Source organism: Periplaneta americana, chromosome 6, assembly GCF_040183065.1.
Source record: "Periplaneta americana isolate PAMFEO1 chromosome 6, P.americana_PAMFEO1_priV1, whole genome shotgun sequence".
NCBI classification, from domain to species: domain Eukaryota; kingdom Metazoa; phylum Arthropoda; class Insecta; order Blattodea; family Blattidae; genus Periplaneta; species Periplaneta americana.
In genome coordinates, this window is record NC_091122.1 from 76,981,949 (window position 1) to 77,005,387 (window position 23,439).

Here is a 23,439-nt window from a genome sequence, read left to right on the forward strand (position 1 = left end):
CTTCGGGGCTTCTACCGCATTGTCTTGATGTTGGTGGCTGACGTTTCAACCGCTGTGTTGTGGTCATCTTCAGAGCAGTTGTTGGATAAGGAACACAAGTATATCTATACGTTGTTATCAACCATTTTCTTTTGTGGTTCACTTAGTACTTGAATTTTACATTTGTCAATTTTATTTAGTTTTAGGGAATTATGCTAAGCAAGATTTTGATTCCACAGCATATATTCTCGTCTAACAGCTGGATATTATATTTTGCCAAAAATGGTATCATTGAATGCATGAATAATGTCCTTTTTGAATTTAGTTATATTGTTTCATAATTTCTCGTTCTCAGCCACAGTTTTGATCATTTTGCTTTGTGTCGTATGTAGATTTATACGTAACTCTGTCTACCTAGGAGATAGTTGTGGACTTCATATAAACACATATATCCCAACCTGATGAAAGAGGAATATTTCCAAGCTCACTTATGTACCAGAATTCCAAAGATAATGTCTTGCAGACCAGGAAGGCACAGAAGATAAGGAAGACGTCTCAAATGGTTACTGGATGTGTCCTAATTTGCGATGATGATTATGATGATGATGACGATGAGGAAGATGGCGACAGGCAATGAAGGTACAGAAGAGAAGAGGGCCTCTCAAATGGCTACTGGATGTGTTCTGATTTGTGATGATGATGATGATGACGATGATGATGATGATGATGATGATGACGAAGACGACGACGACGATGATGATGATGATGATGACGATGATTACTTAGGTAACACACCTTCTGACGGACCTCTTCATCAATATGGTGTTTTGCAGGGTCTGTGGTAAATGTTGTCGATTTCACATAGCCCATCTTTATTTTTTGCTTTCTATACCTTGATGACTTCGATTTATGTCGCAGCTCTCAATATCTACCATCAGTTGTGCAAGAATTACAACTTGCCATCAACATATTGTTTAATCATGCAGAATGCAGTAGATTTAACTTCTCTAATCTTAAGACTCAGTGTGCCTGTTTATACAACTTCTGTGGACTTTATCCATATATCCACATCCAGATTATGCCTTGTCACAGAGTATAAAATGCGGGATTTTTGGCTTTGTCTTTCATTGTTCTTAAGTTGGGAAGCATATGTCACACATATGAAATTTGAAAAGCTGGTACAGCAAGTTATTTAATACATACACTCCACGTGTTGTCGAGTATATTCAGGTGAAGAACGTATATTATTTTACTTCTATATCAAATTATTAATATAAAATCAACAATAAGATACATGTTCAGTAGAGAAAGTTAGCCAAATTTTAGTTACAGCATAAAATTGCTTCCCTGTTGCTATTATATAGTGTTAAATTTTGTGTCATACATTGAAATCCTTAGATTTTATTTCAAAATAGATCCAGTTCACCAAATTAGTGACTGATGAGTAAAATGCTAGTAAATTGCATTCCTAAAATTCTATTTGAGCTAGTAGGATATAAATTCGTCCATTGCTGTGGAGTAACAGTTAGCATGTCTGACTGTGAAATCCTGGGAACAAATCCTATTTGGGACAAGTTACCTGGTTGGATTTTTCTCCGTGGTTTCTCCCTCAACCTCTTCAAGCAGAATTGTTGGGTAACTTTCAGCATTGGACCTCAGACACATTTCGCTTTCATTAACTTTAACTTCATATTATATCATTTTCAATAGTTTCTGGTCTGCCAGGAGATTGGGCAGATATACTTACTTACTGGCTTTTAAGGAACCCGGAGGTTCATTGCAGCCCTCACATAAGCCCGCCATTGGTCCCTATCTCCTGAGCAAGATTAATCCATTCTCTATCATATCCCACCTCCCTCAAATCCATTTTAATATTATCTTCCCATCTACATCTTGGCCTCCCTAAAGGTCTTTTTCCTTTCGGCCTCCCAACTAACACTCTATATGCATTTCTGGATTTGCCCATACATGCTACTGTACATGCCCAGCCCATCTCAAACGTCTGGATTTAATGTTCCTAATTATGTCCGGTGAAGAATACAATGCGTGCAGTTCTGCGTTGTGTAACTTTCTCCATTCTCCTGTAACTTCATCCCTCTTAGCCTCAAATATTTTCCTAAGCACCTTATTCTCAAACACCCTTAACCTATGTTCCTCTCTCAAAGTGAGAGTCCAAGTTTCAAAACCATAAAGAACAACCGGTAATATAACTGTTTTATAAATTCTAACTTTAAGATTTTTTGACAGCAGACTGAATGATAGAAGCTTCTCAACCGAATAATAACAGGCATTTCCTCCCGAATATCATTTATATTTGTTACTGTTGCTCCAAGATATTTGAACTTCTCCACCTCTTCAAAAGATAAATTTCCAATTTTTATATTTCCATTTCGTACAATATTCTCGTCACGAGACATAATCATATACTTTGTCTTTTCGGGATTTACTTCCAAACCTATCTCTTTACTTGCTTGCAGTAAAATTCTCGTAGGGCAGATATAGTACTGTAATTTTCCTACGGAAGTCATCTGTCTGGGGGAACTGCACAGATCCCCGGAAGGTATATAGGGACTTTCACAGTGGACTACTGCAGACCAGGGAATGTAGCTCTGTCGGACAGATGGCAGCTTGGTGAATCACAGTATCTGCTGTGCCGCAATCTTCAGCAGAATGCAGCAGGATGTAGTACGTGAATTGCGAACAGATGCCATCAATCTGAGAAGGTGGCAGAACATAAACATGGAAGAGGAGGAGTTTTCCTGCCTATGCATACTCCATCAGAACTGGATGCTGTCGCTCAATCGATAAGATGGCACCATGAAGTTAATCACTTACTCACGGGAATGCATTCCTAAGGACTCCAACAATCATACCACAATATGTTGTTGTTGTTTTCTAATGCCAGGCGTTTGACAATAAAGTCATTTGACCTCTTGCACTCCAATATTTTTCAAAGATATTATCATGGCCAGCCACTGAAACACAGATTTTGAGGTGTTCCGAATCCATTTCTTGGTTTGAGTTGCACAATGGGCAGTTAGGGGACTGATATATTCCAATTCTATCCAGGTGTTTGGCCAAACAATCATGGCCTGTTGCCAATCTAAATGCAGCAAATATATATAAGGGGGTTGCACAATAAGTCGCAAGCTTAGGTGTTATTCCTCAGGCCTCCCTCAAAAAAAATATATATATACGAGTATATATATATATATAATTAGTATATATATATATATATATACACACACACTGGTGGAAGTGAAATAATCTTGCAGTGTGAAAGGGATGGTAGGGTACAAAAAATAAATAGAAAACCTTTATTACATTTTGTGATTAAATTTTTTTTTTTAGTTGATTATTTAATGACGCTGTATCAACTACGAGGTTATTTAGCGTTGATGAGACTGGTGATAGCGAGATGATATTTGGCGAGGTGAGGCCGAGGATTCGCCATAGATTACCTGGCATTCACCTCATGGTTGGGGAAAACCTCGGAAAAAACCCAACCAGGTAATCAGCCCAAGCGGGGATCAAACCCGCGCCCGAGTGCAACTTCAGACCGGCAGGCAAGCGCCTTAACTGACTGAGCCACGCTATTGGCTTTTTGTGATTAAATGAATGGTTAATTAGAAAATTAAGTTTGAAGTTTGAGCAGTCTGGCAACATCGTCACTAATACACTCAACTCATGATGCAGATATAAGAGGTCAGCGATCTCGGTTAGTCTCCATACATATGCTGCATTCTGCCGAGGCATTGCCACTCGGTCACTTCATACAATGGCTTGAATTTAGGGTTTGTTTTAATTAAATTTACACGAAAACCGTTCATGCTATTGAATTATGCCACAAGGATAAATTATTATTTATTAGATTTCCTATCGATATGGACAAAAATCACGATTCTACTCGCAATTGTTACCCAATAAGAGATCATTAAACATTTGGGAAAAAAATATTTTTAACTTAAAAAACTATGAACTTTCCACCAATATGATATTATAGTTTTTTGTTACATATAACATGAGCTATTCACTCTGCAAATCTGCAAGGCTATTTCACTTCCACCCTGTGTATATATATAAATTCAAATTTCCAACATACTAAATCGATGACATACTTTCTCAGCTCATAGTCGTTATGGTAGAATGCTGCACTTATAATCCTGTGGACCTAGGTTCGATTCCCGGTGTATTTTCAATTTTTGTAACTTGGGCAAGCCTGTGGTCTCAGTAACACAAGCATTTTTTCTCTGGGAGCTCCAGTTCTTCTGTGGCATCCCAACAAATCTCAGTCATCACACCAGCCTCCTATGGCGCTCTCTGGGCAATGACTCTGTTGGTAAATGGTCTATATGGGTGAATGAAGAACATTCAAGTAACCGCCTTTAGTAAAAAAAAAAAAAATATATATTCTCAGCTCAAATTCCATCATCCCTTCGTTTTCTTTTCTTTTCTTTTCAGGAAGAGTCTTGTGACTTGAACACAGTGCAGGAGGAACTGAAAATAGAAGTGACGGCAGAGCAAGATGAGGTTTTGACTGAAAGGTGAGTGTAATGTAAGAGTTTTCACGCCATTCTGTCTTTCATTTCTTCTTTAAAATTATTACATATTACAATAACATTATGTAATATGTCAACGCATTTTCTACTCCCTGCATATTGGCAAAATTAATCATGACTTGAATCAAGTTTCTTCATGGGCGAAAAAGTTCGGACTTAAGTTAAATGCTAGTAAGTCACAAGCTATAATAATTGGACATAGGAGACTACTGAACACAATGAACAACAGACATATCCCAATTATTACAGTAAATAATGCCACTATTCCATACCATTCCATCGTCAGAAACCTCGGCATTTTCTTGGACGAAAATTTAAATTTGGAATGCCAAATAAAGGAAATATCCAAGAGAGTGTGCTATACCATGCATTCTCTTAACCCATTTAGAAACTTCCTCCCGCCAGAATTAAAACAGACTTTAGTGCAAACCCTCGTACTACCACTGTTTGACTATTGCGACGTAATACTTACAGACTTGACAACTGACCTTTCGAACAAGCTGCAGCATGTGCACAATATGAGTGTCAGATTCATAACCAATGCTCACAAATTTGACCACATTACACCCTCGTTCAAATCTTTATCCTGGCTGCAACTTAGTAACCGTAGAACACTTCATTCACTGTCTCTTCTGTTTCGAGTTCTCCACACTTCTACTCCAAATTATCTTCGTTCCCTGTTTAACTACTTATCCTCCAATCACAATCTAAACACCAGGTCACAGGAGTGCCAAATCCTAGCAATTCCTGCCCATAGAACATCCCACTATTCATCCTCTTTTACTGTCTCAGTCCCCTGTGAATGGAATTCTCTACCTCAGAAGATAAGGGGCTGCCAGACAATAACCACTTTCAAGAAAAGGCTAAACGATTTCTTACGGGCGCAATCAAATTGAAGTTATAATTGTGATCGAGTTTAATAATTTAATTTAATTTAGGTATGACTATCATTACTATTACTGTTATTATTATTATTATTATTATTATTATTATTATTATTAGTATTATTATTATTTTATTGGTGTCGTGAAGATGAAAAGAATTGTCATTGTATTATATTAATTATGTATTATATTGTCTTGTATTGTAGTATTGTATTCCTTTGAATTGTATTGTATTAATTATGTTATATTCATAGCATTGTAGTAATTCTCTATCATACTGGTTGAGTGGAAGAGAAGGCCGAATGGCCTTAACTCTGCCAGTTAAAATAAACCATTATTATTATTATTATTATTATTATTATTATTATTATTATTATTATTATAGAAATAATTCTTCCAGTAGTGCTGCTCGAAATCATTTGGAATAGTAGCTCCCTTTACTGTTTCCTACAGTACTTGCTTTTATTTGTTTAAGATTATCACCTTTGTTGTCCAACCAATTTTAATCTATTTTTATTTTGTCTTCACACTCGATGTTTGCCTTCTTCTTTGCAAATCTCCTTGTCCATCGTTATCACATTGCTGTTGCACTCAAGTCGTTTTTCTTTTATTCGTATTGTAATAATAATAATTCTTTATTTATACTGGCAGAGTCAAGGCCATAGGGCCTTCTCTTACACTCTACCAGGTCACAAAGTATACAAGCAGTTAAAATTTAGCAAAAAAGTTAAAGAACAGAATACTAACATATTGCAAAAATAATAATAATAATAATAATAATAATAATAATAATAATAATAATAATAATAATAGCATAATAAAATCGACACTAAACAACATGAAAATTATACAGTACTAGAAAAAAGAATGTAAAATACATTGGAATACAGTAAAAGCAACTCATTTAGTACAAATGGTTAATATGGAAAACGTAAGGTAGAATAAAACAAAATGGAATGTAATAAAATAATAATAAAAAAGAAAAGAAATACGAATATTAAATAAAATTCACAATAAAAAGGCTATGATAATAAATTCATCGGCTGATAAAGAGAACAAAAAGGGGAAAGGAAGGAAAGAAATATATAGCCTATATTTTTACAAAACTATCGCAGAGAAAAGGGCTTATAACTGAAAAGAATCTGAATTGAAAAAGTGCAATTTTAATTTATTTTTGAAACTAGACAATGTCCGACAGTCTCTGACATGTTGTGGTAGAGAGTTCCAGAGATGAGCTGCAGAGACGGTGAAAGATGAAGTGTAGAAGAATGTTCTGTGTTCAGGAATGGAGAGTGTGATTATGGTGTTGTGAGCAAGTATCTATTTTGTGATATGAGGACAAACGTTGAAAACGAGAAGCTAAGTAGCTAGGGTTAGAGGTTTGAAGAATATTGAAGAGTAAAGTGAGAGAGTGAATAGTTCTTCGCCCTTTGAGATGGGCCCAGGACAGCATATTTAGTGAAGGTGTGATACGGTCAGATCTACGGATGTTGCAAATAAATCGAACACATGCATTATGAACACTCTGTAGTCTGTCTGTCAATCTCATGTTAAGGTCAGTGTAGAGAGTGTCACAGTAATCAAAATGAGGCATCAAGAACAACTGCACTAAATTATTCTTGAGAAGCAACGGAAGGAAAATTGTTATAACTTATTGAGTCTATCATGTCTTCTTACTATGTGACTATGAACATTTCTGCAATTATTATGAGTACTGTGCTTTGAATATTAGCCTGATAGTTGAAATTTTCACTTCAGTTATTTACATTTTGATTTCTCATTGTCTCTAAATACATGTAAAGGAGAAAAATAAAGAATTTATAGTCTTTCAGTAAATTATAGCGAACAGTTTTCTTCATATTCTCACATACTATTGTTTCATTTCTTCCATTATTCAAACATATTTTTTTTCTTACTTTATTTTCAGTGTTAATGATTTAAATCATTCACCAATATAGTAAACTTCATTACATCATCAAAATGGGACAGATTTTTCTTTCATTCTTTAAATTTAATTCCACTTCAGTACTACACATGATATATGGAAGCAAATGTTACAAAATGATTCCATGGATAGGACAACTATGAAAATACTATATACACCATGTCTCTAAAGTAAGTCCCACTTTAATATTCTTTCTATTGAAATACTACTTAATTTTAGGCAATGTTTGATGGGTCATATGGTGCACAAGGTTTCCATGAGTACCATGTATGACGCGATATTCCAATTCCTGCTAGACTCTGGATAACATGTCAAGTGTCACTGTAGATGCGGCTTCTTCAATCCTATTTCATAGATCCTTCAAGTCTCGTGGTAGAGGTAGCACATAGACTTTGTTCTTTATATAACCCCCCCAAGAAATAATTGCAAGGGGTTAAATCAGGAGATAATGGTGGCTATTCCATATAAGTGTTGTTCGTGTCTCTTACTCGTCTTAGCCAATGTTGGGGAAGTATGAGATTGAGATAGTCACGAACTTCACAGTGATAGTGGAGAGGTGCACCATTCTGCTGGTACAGGTAACTATTCGAATCTTCATTTAGTTGGAGCATGTCGAGGTAACTTATGCCAGTGACTGTGGTCTCCATAAAAAAAAACGATATACAGTTTGCTATGTGATACGGCTTTGTTCAGTGATAGTGTGTGGATTCTCAATACCCCAAATTCGGCAATTGTGAAGAACAAATAGTCTTTACATGAAATGTTGCCTCATTGTTGAATATGAGATGCTCAATAAACCCATCTTTCTGTGGATTGTTGCACACAGTGCCATGGTGGTGGTGGTATAGGGACGACCCTTGAGCACGTCGGCTCGACAGTGACCTATTGTGCACCCCAAATTATAAGATGAATGAGAATGAGGTGTATCAGCCCATCGGCCGCATGAGACCCCTCACCCGTTCACCCAATGGGCCCCCTATACCTTATGTTTATACAGGCAAATTGACCAAACAGCACAGGATCCATTCTGACAACTCTTCTAGCATGTAGAAGCGCCCTCGGAAGTGCTCTTAAGGAATGAATCCTGGCAGAGATATTGTGAAAGGCTTGGAACTCAGAGACGGTTTCAGAGAGGATGCCCCTCCTGCAAGCAGACGAAGACTTGCTCCTGACCTGAATATGCCTGTGGAATGAGATGATGAAGATGAACGATAAGATATGAAATCTAAATTCTTTTTCTATTGGGAAGAGGAAGGGAAATGGACTGTGGCAGTGAAAATTCCACCCAGCATTTACCTAAGTAACTGTGGAAGATCACGGAAAAACCGCAGGTTGGTCGGTCTCAGGAGTTGAACCGCATACCTCTCGATTGCGAGCCTCCTTGCTCAAATTTTGCAGTCTTTGTCAGTGTACATTTTCGCGAACACAGGCTTTCCACTTGCATTTGCATACTCTTGGCCACTGTCTCTTTATATTTTTCATACATTCTTTTCCCACTCATCACAGTTTTTCACATGCTTCCTAGATTTCACCTTAGTTGAGTTATTTTCTTCTATTTCATCCGTCATATTCTACGTCTGTCACATGACAAGAAGCGTCAGCTTTCATTGAATGTTTGCAGGAGCAGCCCACTATTCTCAAAAGAATTGGCGTTTGTTAAAGAGAATGTTTTTGTTGCCTTAACTGTTACTGGGCCTATGCTAGCGTCAGTCCGCCACTGAAATATATCAGCTGCAGTCCTACACTGGACTGAGTCTGCCATGTTTCCTACAATGTTTATAAACACTCCGAACTCGGAGCAAGGAATGCATGTTGCGTCAGTATGCTATTGAGATTACGATCTGTGCAATGGTGTTATTTTCGTGTGAATTAGAATTTTTTCCTGTACAATTTAGAAGTGGCTGCAAAAGTTCTCGTTCTTGTTATCACAATGCCGTCTATGAGTGGGAGTATTGTGAAGAAAACTAAACACATAGTGAAAAAAAAAACATGGAAGGCTTTGGGCTATGATGAGATACATGATGACTTGCATGGGGATTGAAAATCTTTTAGTGTTGATTCAGACATTGAACTAATTGAAGACAATGATTCTGAATCTCAAGTAAGTGAAGCCATTTCGAGTGACAGTACAAACGATTCTGATGACAATCAGTTCAGTTCAAATGATGTTGAAGATGATGGTGATGATAAAATAGACAATGTTGACAATGATGGTTGGGATTGTTGGGTTGCTAATGCCCATGACTTTCATCATGTACTGTTTCGTGGAACAGCAGCTTATAAATCTCCTCAAACTGAATAAACGCCTGATTCACCATTTTTATTTTTATTTTTTTGATATTTTTTAGCCAGACATTGTTTCAAGAAATAGCTACCGAAACCAGAAACCAACAGGTATGTTAGACAAAAAATACTAAAAGTCACACCTTTGCGAAAACATTCAGTTTGGAATGGGTGGGAAGATGTCACTGCTGAAGAGCTAATGGCTTTTCACGGAGTAATACTGAATATGGAAAGACATATGAAGAGTTCCATCAGAGACTTTTTCTCAGACCAATGGCTAGACAGTTCGCGGTTCTTCAAAGACATATTTTCAAGAAAGCGATTTCTGCAAATATATCGGGGTCTTCATGTCTCTCCGCCTCCTAAAGATGGAACTCCAGACAGACAAATGTAGTCCCGAGCAAGTAAAATGAAAAACGTTATAGATTACGTTGAATAAAAATTTTTGGAATTTTACAGCCCATCGGAACACGTATGTGTAGATGAGTCTACTGTAAATTTCAGGGGATGTGTGGTATTCAAGATGTACAACCCACAGAAACCAACAAAATGGGGTCTTCGAATTATATAATTGCTGATTCGACAAATGGTTATGTTTGTGGTTTGATTCCTTATTATGGATCAGTAGCTAAGTACGCAGTAAATCTACAACAAGAACATGTCATACACTTCAATGCATACACATGTATAATATAATCATGTCAAACTTTTCATCCTTCCAATACTAACATGGGGCAATCTTCACACAAGTTCATAAAACACACTGACTACAAATACAAAATGATCATCAAACTTGGTATACCTTAAAAATAATTAACATGAATGAATGCTGCACTCATTCCACACGTACATAATACAAGTCAAGAACCCGGTGAACAATCATATATGAAGAGTCCACTGCAAGAATGATGGATGTCATTTGGAATACATTTTGCAGGAGAAGCAATTGAAAGTTTGAAATGCTTAGTGCTCAAAGCTTAACTGAGATTTTCCGATCATTACTGGACAATGATGCCATATGTTAATGCCATATAACTCTCTATGTACATTCTATATGTCTTCAGCTATGCATTGACAGTCTTGGTTCATTTTCGACAAGAAAGTGACATCCATCATTCTTGCAGTGGACTCTTCATATAGAAGATTTTCAACAAATGTTTTTCATATAAGACATACACTATTACAACATTTTAATTGTAACATCAGTAATATTTGCATAATATCCATTAAGCACAAATATTTTACAATTTATCAATTTTAACAATTTGTGACAGTCAACAAAATGTAACATGAGTTCTATGTAATTTACATTCATATTTTATATCTTTACTTTTCGGCAAGTCGGCAAAATTACACAAATCAGTCAAATTCAGCATTTCTCACACGAATATCAGATTTATTACATGTAACTCATAATCAATTATTTAAATCATTGTGATGCTTATTACTGTGAATACCTTATTGGACTTATGTTTAGATTTCGTTGTAACATTTTGAATATCTGATGATGTCGTATAGGTGAAAACATTCATAAATTTTCTTCTGTAAGATGTATTAGCAAATAATAATTTGCAAAAAAAATGATAAATCATATGATTGAGAAAATTTAAAATAAATTTATAAACTACAAAAAGTTTGATTTATCCAGAACTGACATTCACCAGCAGAATAGTTCTTCAACTTATAAACAAAGTACAGAGTATAACGAATGAGAAAGGATACCACCTGTACACAGACAGATTTTACACAAACTTGGACCTTGCTCGGGAACTGTTACAAGCACACGTTCATTTGACTGGTACAATAATGCAGAATAGGAAAGGCTTGCCGGAACAAATGAAGAAGAAAGCACTGTAAATAAAGAAACATGAAGTTGTAGCCTGCAAGAAGGAAGATAAATATCTGACATTATCGTGGAAAGACAAGAGAGTTGTTACTATTCTAAGTACATGGCATAATCCAGACACAAGTGAAGTCTCGAGAAAAACTGCGAAGGAGGTGGAGGTTTTTCAGAAACTGGTTGCTGTTATAGACTATACTTAAAAAATGGGAGGAATCGACAGAGCAGACTACTACTACTGTTCAAGTTACGGTTTCCTGCAAAAAAAAAAGTTTGTAATGCTGGCGAAAATTATACTTCTGGATTCTGGAGATTTCCCTTGTGAACAGTTTTCACCTGTACAACTTGAACCAAAAGTCAAAAAATCTTCTTGCTTTGTCTCACCTGGAGTTTCGTAAGAAGGTCGTTGAAGGATTAGTGGGGAATGTGAGAAACAAAATGTCTTGAAAACGTGGGAGACCAAGTACCAATAATACAGAAGATCGTCTGAATGGAAAATTACACTTGATCCGGCCACACGAAAGGAAGGTTACTAAGGAATGTGCAGTTTGTTCGAACAGGAAAGTAAAAGGTGGTAGGAAAGAAACGTGTGAGAGGAAGCCAGCACTTCATCCCAACAAGTGTTTCGCCATTTATCATACAGAGAAGCAGTATCGATAGTTGTTATATTTATTTGAAATGTGAATGTAGAATATCTAGCAAAGGTACATGTAGAAAAAATACGCCAATATTTTAGCATGGAAGTTCCAGTAAACTGAGTAAAGTATTACATTTTCTGAATTATGTTCTTCTATTTATAACAATCTGCCACTGATATCCATATATACTCATCCTCTAACCATGTGTTCATTGTGGCTACAGATCTCATGTGTTTGTCTTTCACAGTTATCTTACTATTACAGTGCTAAATATAGATCTTCGAACTTGACCACTGCCAGCTCAGAAGGAAGTGTTGTCTCATAAAGACAGCGAAATATAAACAAAAGATTACGACGTTCGGTGTTTACATGTTATATCTCGACTTAAATTGCTCTTCACATCTTTAATTTCATATTACATTCATGAGCCTTGAGTCTATTATCTGACGAACCCAAACAAGCACATGGCTTCACATTCATAACAGACCATAAAGGCAAGCCCGTACAGTCAAAAACAAATATAGTAGATAGTTAATATTCAGCAAGACGAATGCGTGAACCTTTCATATAATATTTTAACCACATATATCTAAGTTTCTTCACTTTTACGAAAGTTACAGAAGACAATCAAGCAGCGTAAAATAGTAGTTCAATTTGCACAGGTGAGTGGAATTTAAATGGACCAGGCGGAGAGTGGCAGAGACATTTAAATCCGGCCAAAAAGGTTTAATTATTTCATAATGTGAGGGATTTGGACCAAATAACACTATCTGTTGAGTACCTGACACAGAGGCAATCAACAGATGGGATGCGCTTCAAAACTCTGAAAATGGCTTGGCTCACTATGGCTCTTGGCCCTTCAATTAAAATAAGACAAAACCAGATGAATTATGCTTGCACATGTCACCTGATTGATCATCAATTGTTCGCCAGACTGTGTGCTATAAATTACTGACAGTGGGACTTATTTTAGAGAGACATGTATTTTATTACTCAGTACATATCCTGCTATGATTCTTTGCATTGCTGTGCATCTCAAACATCGTATGTGATGAAAATGGAGAAGATTCGCGCAGGGTTTCAGTACCTAATATGTAATTCTATATATTCCTCATGATAAAAGTACAGACACTATTGAAGAAAGAGGGGAAGATGACTACTACAGCAAGAATCATATTTACTTTTCGATAAGAAGCATTGCAAACTTTCTGAAAAATATGTATGAAGTAAATTGTAAGGAAACACAAGGCCTTTTGATCCATTTACTGAAATTCTCTTCTGCAACAGCTTATTCTTGTACTGAAATCATGTTGAATGACCACAAATGCTGCAAAGTTTGTGCTAATTCGACATGACATAGCATTCAAATGACACATATAAATCAGAGATGGTATTGTTAACACCAGGAAGGTGGGGATTCTTTGCCTACTTATTAGGAAACCCAGGATTGTTACGGGTAAAATATTTCCTTTCAATATTTTGACCCTTGTTATTCTGAAATATAAAAAAATTCTATGTATATCTCTATTACTTTTATTTTCATATCATTATTGCAATTTCCTGCAACTTCTGCCTCTTACAGTAGCTAATAGGAGTGTACATAATGAAAAATTAGGTGAGTCAGGAGGACTGTGTTAATTATAGTGAGTTATATAAATTATTTTTAAATTCAGTAAATCTGCAGGCATTATCAACAGTATAATGAAACCTTCTTTAGTCCAGAAACATACCCACATTCGTCTGTACAAGATCTTAGCCTTTGTTACAGCAGCTAAGCTTGGACCTTATAAAAAAGCGATGAAAATAGAATTACTGCCAGTGAAATGAAGTTGATGCACCGAACAAGAGAATACATTATATGATATATAAAAGAAATGAAGACAAATTACAAGAATTGGGAAAGAACCTGTACTGCAGTATATTCATCAATATCAAGACAACTGGCTTCACCATGTCAAGCGTATGCCTAAAACAAGGATTCCTCAAGCAATCTTGAACTACAGACCAACAGGGAAAAAATCACTGGGTCGCCCTGTGAAGAGATAGCAGGAAAACTTTTGTAGACCAGAACATTCCTTCTAGGACTATCACCTGTTAGGAAGATGATGATGATTTTGAAATATATATTGCAAACATTGGGTTTATTTATTTATTTGCTCATTCACTTAATTGTGTATTTATTTCTTATTGATTCATGGTTTTTAGAATCATTTTTTCCTTGCCACTTAGAGTATGTATGCTTTTTTTTTTAATAGAGGAAAACAAACAAAAAAAAAAACGAAATTTCCTTATTCTGCCATAAGAATATAAATAAATATAAAATTATAATATAAAAATAATTATTCATTTAAAAACCGAAATATAATATGATAATACAGAGCGAGGCAGTGAAAAGTTATCGCACTATGCAAGGGACATTGGGGAACAAATTGCCTGCAATCCATTGCCTGACACACCAGTAAGCTGTAGCAATGTGGGCAAGCATTCAGTTTCATTACACTAGGCCTAAATTATTAGTTAACAGTTACCCAATGAATGAATGAAGTTGAAAACTGATGTAGATCTTACCTTTCATCAAAGTTGTTGAAAATGATGTCCAGTGTTCTCGATACAAATGTTGCATAGTGTTAAAAAATTCCAAAACACTCGTATCTCCACCTCTGAAGTATCAGATATCACTCGTCTGATTTCGTTCTCCAGGGCTTCAAGAGTATGTGGATTGTTCTTGTACACTTTCTGTTTTAAAGTTCACTGACAGAAATTTACGTGTGCAGCTGGATCCCATTGTGTTAACTGATGGTGGTATAAAGTGGTGGCTTTTATGCTTTTCTTCTTCTTTCTTACATTTATTCTTTCATTGCATATCTCTCTTTCATTCTCTCTCATTTTTGGTCTTTATTTCAACCACACATTGCCAACATTGCATACAAAATGCCTGCTACATAATCACAGCCATTATCACACATTCATTGCCTTCTATCTCAACTGTCCATTTTTGCCATGTCCGCCTTTATGATGGATGCTTTTGTGTGTTTTATTCATTCTTTTTCTTCTAGTTGTTTATTATGATTATTATTAACTCCCATCACAACTGTATCATTCCTATGCCTGGAGCCTTCCCTGGATTTTCCTTATTAAAGTCATGCAGCAAAGGAACAGTGAATGCTACTCTCTGTCTCTACATATATGTAAGTTTATACACTGAGACCAGATGAGAGCTAATGCACACGAACATATTATTCTCTGAGTGGACAAGGGTTATACATGTGGCCTTGTCGTAGTCTCTGCCTATTGGGTTAGACATATTATGTCTCTTCTGACTGAGGGTGATATCGAGAAAATTGTCTGCAGTAATGTGTAGTGCAGAATCTTATTTTGGATCTATTAGTTTTATAACATAAGTCTTTCATAACTTGGAAATTAATTATTTTTTAAATAAAGTATTCTGTAATGCAGTTTTAATTTTTCCAAATTATCACTAGATAATGAAGTCTGTAACTCATTAGACAATAAATTCATTATATTTGTTTGCAGTGGCTTAATTTGATATCTTTGGATATTGATGTATATTCTACTAATGCCACACTAGTGTAACAATACCTTGCACAGAAATCAAACCACAAACATTTGGAATAGGTTCAGAGTTTTGCTAAAAGGGGTTATACATTCGTAAAACCATTTCATTTATTTCCTTAAAAAGCGGTACTGTCCTTAAAGAATTTTTTTTATTGGGTTATTTTACGACGCTGTATCAACATCTCAGGTTATTTAGCGTCTGAATGATATGAAGGTGATAATGCCGGTGAAATGAGTCCGGGGTCCAGCACCCAAAGTTACCCAGCATTTGCTCGTATTGGGTTGAGGGAAAACCCCGGAAAAAACCTCAACCAGGTAACTTGCCCCGACCGGGATTCGAACCCGGGCCACCTGGTTTCGCGGCCAGAAGCGCTGACCGTTACTCCACAGGTGTGGACTCCTTAAAGAAGAGTTGTTAAATTAATTAAATTGTTTTTATGATGATTCTTTTTTTAGTTGGTTATTTAACGATGCTGTATCAACTACAAGGTTATTTAGCGTCGATGAGATTGGTGATAGCGAGATGTGGCCAAGGATTCGCCATATATTACCTGGCATTCACCTTACGGTTGGGGAAAACCTCGGAAAAAACCCAACCAGGTAATCAGCCCAACTGGGAATCGAACCCACGCCCGATTACAGGCTTTTATGATGGTTATGCCTGGACTTTGAAATCATTTCTTAAAAGCTGGAACGTTAAAAGGAGATTTAATTTGTCTTTAACATCACATTATGTAAATTAGTCTCACATAATGCTATTTTTGTTACGTTTAAATAGTGACACGAGTCCTTATTAATGTAAAATCTTACAGTCAGCGATGTATGCAATGGAGGGAGAAAGGAACTGTCCACTCTATCCAATTATCTCCTGGCTTCGTTGCCTCATAAGTGATGTCTGTTATCACGATATTCAAACCTGTCTTCGGACAGTTGACTAAACAACAATAATCATCATCATCATCTTCCTAACAGGTGATAGTCCTACAAGGACTGTTCCGGTCTACAAAAGTTTTCCTGTCATCTCTTCACAGGGCGACCCAATGATCTTTTCTCTGTTGATTTTTATTTCAAGATCGCTCGAGGAATCCTTGTTCTAGGCATATGCTTGATATAGTGAAGCCTTTTGTCCTGATATTGATGAATATACTGCAGTACAGGTTCCATTCCCAGTTCTTGTAGGATGTCTTCATTTCACTGGCAGTAATTCTATTTTCATCGTTTTTTCTTAATGTCCAAGCTTAGCTGCTGTAACAGAGGACAGGTTTTGCTAAGGTCTTGTACAGACAAGTGCGGGTATGTTTCTGGACTGAAGAAGATTTTATTATACTGTTTATAATGCCTGGAGGTTTATTGAATTTAAACATTTTTTCTGATATCTAGATGAGGAAGAAAGGAAAGATTGAAACCAAGATAATTGAATTGTATGTATGTATTTATTCATTAACCCTTTTTAAAATGTTAGGATTTATACAATCCTGCTTTGTACTGATTCTTTGCCACAAAATGCCATAATTTTTGTTTTTTTGTTTTTTTTTTTCATGGATATTTCCATTCAATATTTATCAGCTATTAATTTTAAACTATAGACTGATCGTTGCAAATCATCTTGTATGTTTCTGGACTAAAGAAGGTTTCATTATACTGTTGATAATGCCTGCAGGTTTATTGAATTTAAATAGTACATTATGCAATGAGCCTATAATGATAGTAATTAAGACGCAAGTATGTTTGTTTATGAAACGAGCACAAGCGAGTTTCATAATTTTCATACGAGCGTCGTAATTACCATTATAGGCAAGTTTCATACGAGTTTTTATGCTCGGTCATATTTCTAACTTGAAATTATTCAGAAGTATTCATTTTATTTGTATCTGACAGAAGATCGGAAGTGACCTTGTTCACAGATCGTGAATTGTGAGATGTGCGCAGACGTGAAAGTATTGATTTTTTCCGAGGAACAATAATGTCATTGACCTTGATGTAATGCAGAGAATGTATAACCTAGAAATTGATTTAGAATTGAAAAACGAGATTGAATTTATTTGAATATTATTTACAATTAATGCTAATTATTATAGTAACAGAACGCAACCTTCTGCGACAGTATTGGATTTCCAGCTTCTGTAACGTTTCCCTCGTCTTTCGATTGCATATCCGAGAATAATCGAAAACCTGAACTTTAATGAATAGGTGTAATTTAATGACATGCATTAAAGGACTACTACCAGGTGTATAATTACTACATTTCGGCATGGTTGAGCATAAAATTTTTCGTGATATCTAGATGAGGAAGAAAGGAAAGCTTGAAACCAACATAATTGAATTGTATGTATGTATTTATTCATTAACCCCTTTTAAAATGTTAGTATTTATACAATCTTGTTTTGTACTGATTCTTTGCCGCAGAATGCCATAATTTTGTTGTTTTTTTTTTCATGGATATTTCCTTTCAATATTTATCAGCTCTTAATTTTAAACTATAGACTGATCGTTGTAAATCATCTTCTAAAATGGCAGCAAAACCAAATCATCTGCAAAGGTCAGTACGTTCAGACACAAATTTTGACTTATAGTTATACAACCATGTCTTGAGTATTTGAATTTCCGTACTATTGCGTTCATATAAATATTGAATAAGAGGGGTGAGAGAGGACATCCTTGTTTGACACCAGTAAAAATTTCCAACCAATCAGATATTTTCTTATCAATTTTGACAGAAATGAAAACTAAACAATATTATTAGCGACATAAAATTGCATTTCTCTGTTCAAAAACTCACAAGAGGGGCCCAAGTCCATTACATTAAACTTTTGGGAAATTGAAAAAATATTTGCTGTTGCTACAAAATACCTCTGACTAACTATATTTTTTTCCTCGTAAGTACATCATCTTTTCATAACCATGGCGACAAGCTTCTAATATTTTGCATGAGAAATAAATTTTCAAAGTGATTAAATATTGGGCCCCTCTTGGATTCCGGAGCCTTTACATACAAGTTTGCAGCCATATTGAGTGGTGTAGTTACAAACAATAATGTAAATGACAAGTAATCACTTTGATTTACAATACAGTAGTTTTATTTGTTACACAATACACATTAACGTCTTAATCGCTCTCAGCATCAGACAACTTTTCTGCTGACTGCAGTGATTCTATATAAGAGACTACGTCCTGTTTTAGATGATTTTTTATTGTGTTTAAGTCTCGAATTTTGGCAGCCTTCACTGGACAGGGTTTTGTGTACAAAGGTACATTGGGAAGATCCGGCTTAGAATTTGGCTTAATTAATCTGAAGTAATCAAACACAATATTTGACATTGTTCGTGAAACTGCAATCTCATTCTCATGAGTTTTACTGTAGGTAAAAACTTTATATTCAGATATTATTTTGGATTTTTCTCCATTTTTTGTTGCTGTCTTTTTGAAATACTGAAGGAAGTGATTCTTGTAATTCCGAAATTCTTGCCCTGACATTACTGTATTATCAAACTTTTTACGAACAAGGTCTACCCATTCCATATAATGCTGAATTTCCTCCTCTTTTCTTCTCATCTTCTCAATCACACCAAAATGTCTATTACAGGGCAAGAAACTGTGCCCTTTGATGGGAAAGTAATGTACAATCTTTTCAAAGTGATTCATTTTGATCAGTGTAGAAAAAAATGCAACCATGCAATGAATCTTATATTGTCCTGGAGCTCCATCAATAAATATGTCAAGTTTTTTAACCTCTGCATCTACTTTTGCATTAATATATTCATTCAGGCAGCTTACTACCTCATTTGCCCCCCTTTTAGCCTCTGTTTCAGGCCACATAAACATAGTTGATTTACCTAACTTTCCACTGTAAACAGAAAAGTTAAGTAGCTACAACTGCCTCAAATAAAACATCTGCCCAATAGGGAGATGTGGGTATGGATTGTTTTGCATGAAATCAGAACATAACATTTCAGTATCAGGGTTTTTCCTACCTTCTGCTTCACATTTCTTTAACTTATCATAAATCATACTTTCTTTCTTTTTGTGTACTTTTAGTTGTGTTTTTAGTGAATCTCTCATAGCCTTATTTTTTTCTGAGTAAATCTTTGCTGCATGTTTATGACAAATGCTACAAACATCAGACATTGGTCTCCCAAAAGCATAGTTAAAGTTAGATCTGAAATAGTTAGTATAAAACCTGTATGTTACTTCACACTTTATGTTTTCAATGTTAACATGACCTGTTCTTGTTTCTGCAAACTTTTCTGCAATGTTGACCAGTTTGACGAGCTGGAACTGGCGTGCCTTTAGTATTAATATACTCCTCTCCTGCAGATCTGTATTTCTTTCTTTTATTTTGAGTCCAAGCATTGTCATGTTTTTTTTATTCTAATTTAGCTTATGCCATCAGCAGATGATTCGTTATCTGAAGCTGAAGCCAAAGCCATTTTCAAAAAACTGATGTAGAACGGTCCTGCTGTCATCTAGTGACAAAATGCCGCAACTGCCTAATGGAGTACAAGAGAGGCCCAAGTGCCTGGAGTTGGGTCTCTCTTTGGTTCCGATAGATATTTCACATCACTTTAGCATGGTTAAATGTTGGAGTTGGGCCTCATTTTTGGTATAGGCCTACAGATGCCCAGTAACGAAATCAATGCAATCATGTATCTAACTCGATTTCGATATAAAATGGAGTTGGGCCCCTCTTGGATTCCGGATCTCAATTGTATGTTGGTATATAATCTCTCTCATGTAATACAACTGCCCTCCTCTCAGTTCTCTTCTCTGTGTGTTTTTAGAGCCATGTAGAGTCATCTTCTATTATTTATTTCATAAAAATCTAGCATCCTCATTGCAGATTGCGAAAAGCATGTTAATTTCAATAGTTTCTGTAATTGTAGTCTCAGTCAAGCCTAGTATGCATCACAGGCGGGTCTTTGAGTTATTTGGGAGGTACAGTAGAACTTGGTTATAGCAACCTCGTTTTGTGCGACACCTCGCCTATAACGTCAAATATTCTGTGGTCCCAACTAATTCCCCATAAGACATATGCTTTCCTACCTTGCTTAATACGACAAACGCATATGCGTCTACCTCGCATATTACGTCACTTTAAACCTCAGTTTGGAATAAGATTTTCTAAGAATCAAAGTATTTTAAGAAATATTTTGTTGAAATCTGACCCTGACAAATTCTTTACAGTCTCCTTCTGTCATAGACCTCTGGAATGCAGGCGGATTCTCCACCCCATTGTAACCTTCCTGAATTCATGCGGTATTAGATCAGTTTCGACAGGAAGTTTTCACTAAGTGCACGCATTTTAACGCAGTATGGCCACTAAAAGAAGTGAGTGATGCTTTAGAAGTCATTAGAATTATGAATGTGTTCTATGAAGCTAGGGAAGGGAGCAGTGAAATTGCAACTGAAATTATGAACATAGAACATAATTTAGCCCTAGAAAGTGTGTATTGGGAAAGTAGAAGACAACAGAGTAAAATGACTGATTACATCACTTCTAAGTAAAGTAGTTTGGTGAGTACTGAACAAACTGTTTTAATACAGAATACTGTATTTATAATTATAGGCCTACGTGTATTTTATTTTCTTCATTGTAGGCTTAAAAGTCAATACATAAATCTAAAATAAGTCTAATTAAATTTGTTATTTTTCATTTTCCACCTCACTAGATTGATAATGTGAATCTCGGTTACTACGACACTTGTTTATAACAGCATACTGTATAAGGTCCCTTGGATGTCGTTATAACCAAGTTCTACTGTATTATGCTAAAGAATATTACAAACCTAATTTTTTTTCTCATAGCGAAGTGTGTTTTTAAATGTGATTCATTGGACTAGTTTATATTCATATGAATGCTAATTAATCATTGTGATTTTAACACCAAGACTATTATTTAGCGTGATAGTTAATTTTCATTGCAGCACTGCAGTTAATCCTGAGATTAGTTCATCATTAGAATGCGAAATCAGTGCACCAGAAGAACATGTGGCCATGGATCAGAATTCCAAAAATTTTGTTTATACCAAGAAACTAGGATGTGAAGCTTCTGTTGACTACCATGTATACGACGATCTTTTCGCAGGAGAAGAAAAACTGAAAACACAGTCTTTCAGCCACAGAGTTATTGATTCAATTTGCAGTGCTATCAGGTGTAATATTTGCGATGAGAATTTTGAAACTTCGCAGTCTCTGAAACATCATCTGCGAATTCACACACGTAAGAAGATATTACAATGCAATGTCTGCGGCAAATGTTTCAAGCTATCGGGACATCTTACAAGACATACTCGCCTACACATTGGCGAGAAGCCATTCAAGTGCGATGCGTGTGGAAAGTTGTTCTCGCAATCAGAACACCTTAAAAGGCATGCTCGCCTGCACACAGGCGAGAGGCCATTCAAATGCGAAGTGTGTGCAAAGAGTTTCACGGAACCGGGAAATCTAAAAAAGCATACACTGACACATACAGGCATTAGACCATTCAAATGCGGAATTTGTGCGAAGTGCTTCACCCAACCGGGGAATCTTAAAAAGCATGCACGCCTACACACTGGCGAGAAGCCATTCAAATGTGATTCCTGTGGAAAGCTCTTCTCGCAATTGGAACATTTGAAAAGACATGCAGGCACACAAACATGCGAGAAGTCATTCAAATGTGATTTCTGCGGAAAGTGTTTCCCATTTAAGGGACATTTAAAGAAACACATTCGTGAACACAGAAACTAAAAGCTTTTTTTAAATATAATAAACGTTAAAAATGTTTCTATAGACCGAACCAGGGATGAGGTACATTGTGTATTCAAGTGTATCTGTCAAAAATAATAAATACAAATTATATATAAAAAAACAGGTTTTCTTTTGAAACTTAATGTACTATATATTACAAATGGGAGTAAGGAAGATAAACAGCGAAAAAATTCAAAGAAAATGAAAATTAGTCGATCCTGGCCTAGCAAATTTAATATTGTGTGTTATGTTCAGTATGTTCTTAGGTTTCTGTAAAATTAGCATTTTTTCTGGTAGGGGTATTTTAGTGATATTGAAGTTACATGAAGTGTTTCATATACTACGAAATTTGTTAGCCATGTGTTACATGTAAAATTTAAAAATATGTTGTGGTTCTAGTACATTTTCGATTATAGGATGCATTGTTCTTGGATACTCTAACAAACTTATGGATTGCCCAACCAGCGAAGTAGGCCTAATACAGACGTGACATCTGAATTATATTCATGTTAACATTACTTGGAAAGTGACAATCATATTCTGTACACTGCTCAACTGGCCTTCGACATGAAAAGAATTCGAGATAGTGACTAGTAAGAATAAAACTGAAGTATTTTCTCAGTGTTTGTACTCACGAATATATGCACTTTTTGTGATTACATGTATAGTCTCTAGAACATATTCATTTTCGTAGGAATAAAAACATTCTACCTCACGTGAATATATAGGCCTACTCATGTTCACAGATTTCTTGATCACTTAAATGTGAGTTTCTACTCGTGTCATTTACGCTCTGTGATATTCAACTGTTTATGGATTTTCAAGTGCTGTTGGCGACTTTAGTTTTGTTTGTGTTCGGCTTCTATAAATTTTAATAATGGATTCTCTTCTATTGATAACATTTTGCAAATATTTTAAGGGAATACCTTATTTTATTTAGCAAATCTCAGTTACTCTCTGTAAGGAAGGATAAAAGCGAAGCTCTTCAAGAAATGACAAGAAAATAGAA

General features: G+C 35.7%; 1 protein-coding gene across 7 annotated transcripts in view; it reads left to right on the forward strand.

The window, feature by feature from the left end:
• LOC138701437 (oocyte zinc finger protein XlCOF6.1-like) overlaps positions 1-23,439 on the forward strand; it is a 42,436-nt gene that overhangs the window by 15,834 nt on the left and 3,163 nt on the right. For 3 of the 7 annotated variants that reach the window (XM_069828317.1, XM_069828315.1, XM_069828316.1), the window contains exons 5-6: positions 4,441-4,523; positions 21,626-22,699. In XM_069828317.1, coding sequence (XP_069684418.1) covers positions 4,441-4,523; positions 21,626-22,430 — 888 coding nt within the window. In that variant the 3' untranslated portion in view covers positions 22,431-22,699. Of the gene's footprint in view, positions 1-4,440; positions 4,524-7,349; positions 7,538-21,625; positions 22,700-23,439 lie in introns of those variants that run through there. The other 4 variants (XM_069828318.1, XM_069828319.1, XR_011332569.1 and 1 more) reach the window with 3 other exon arrangements.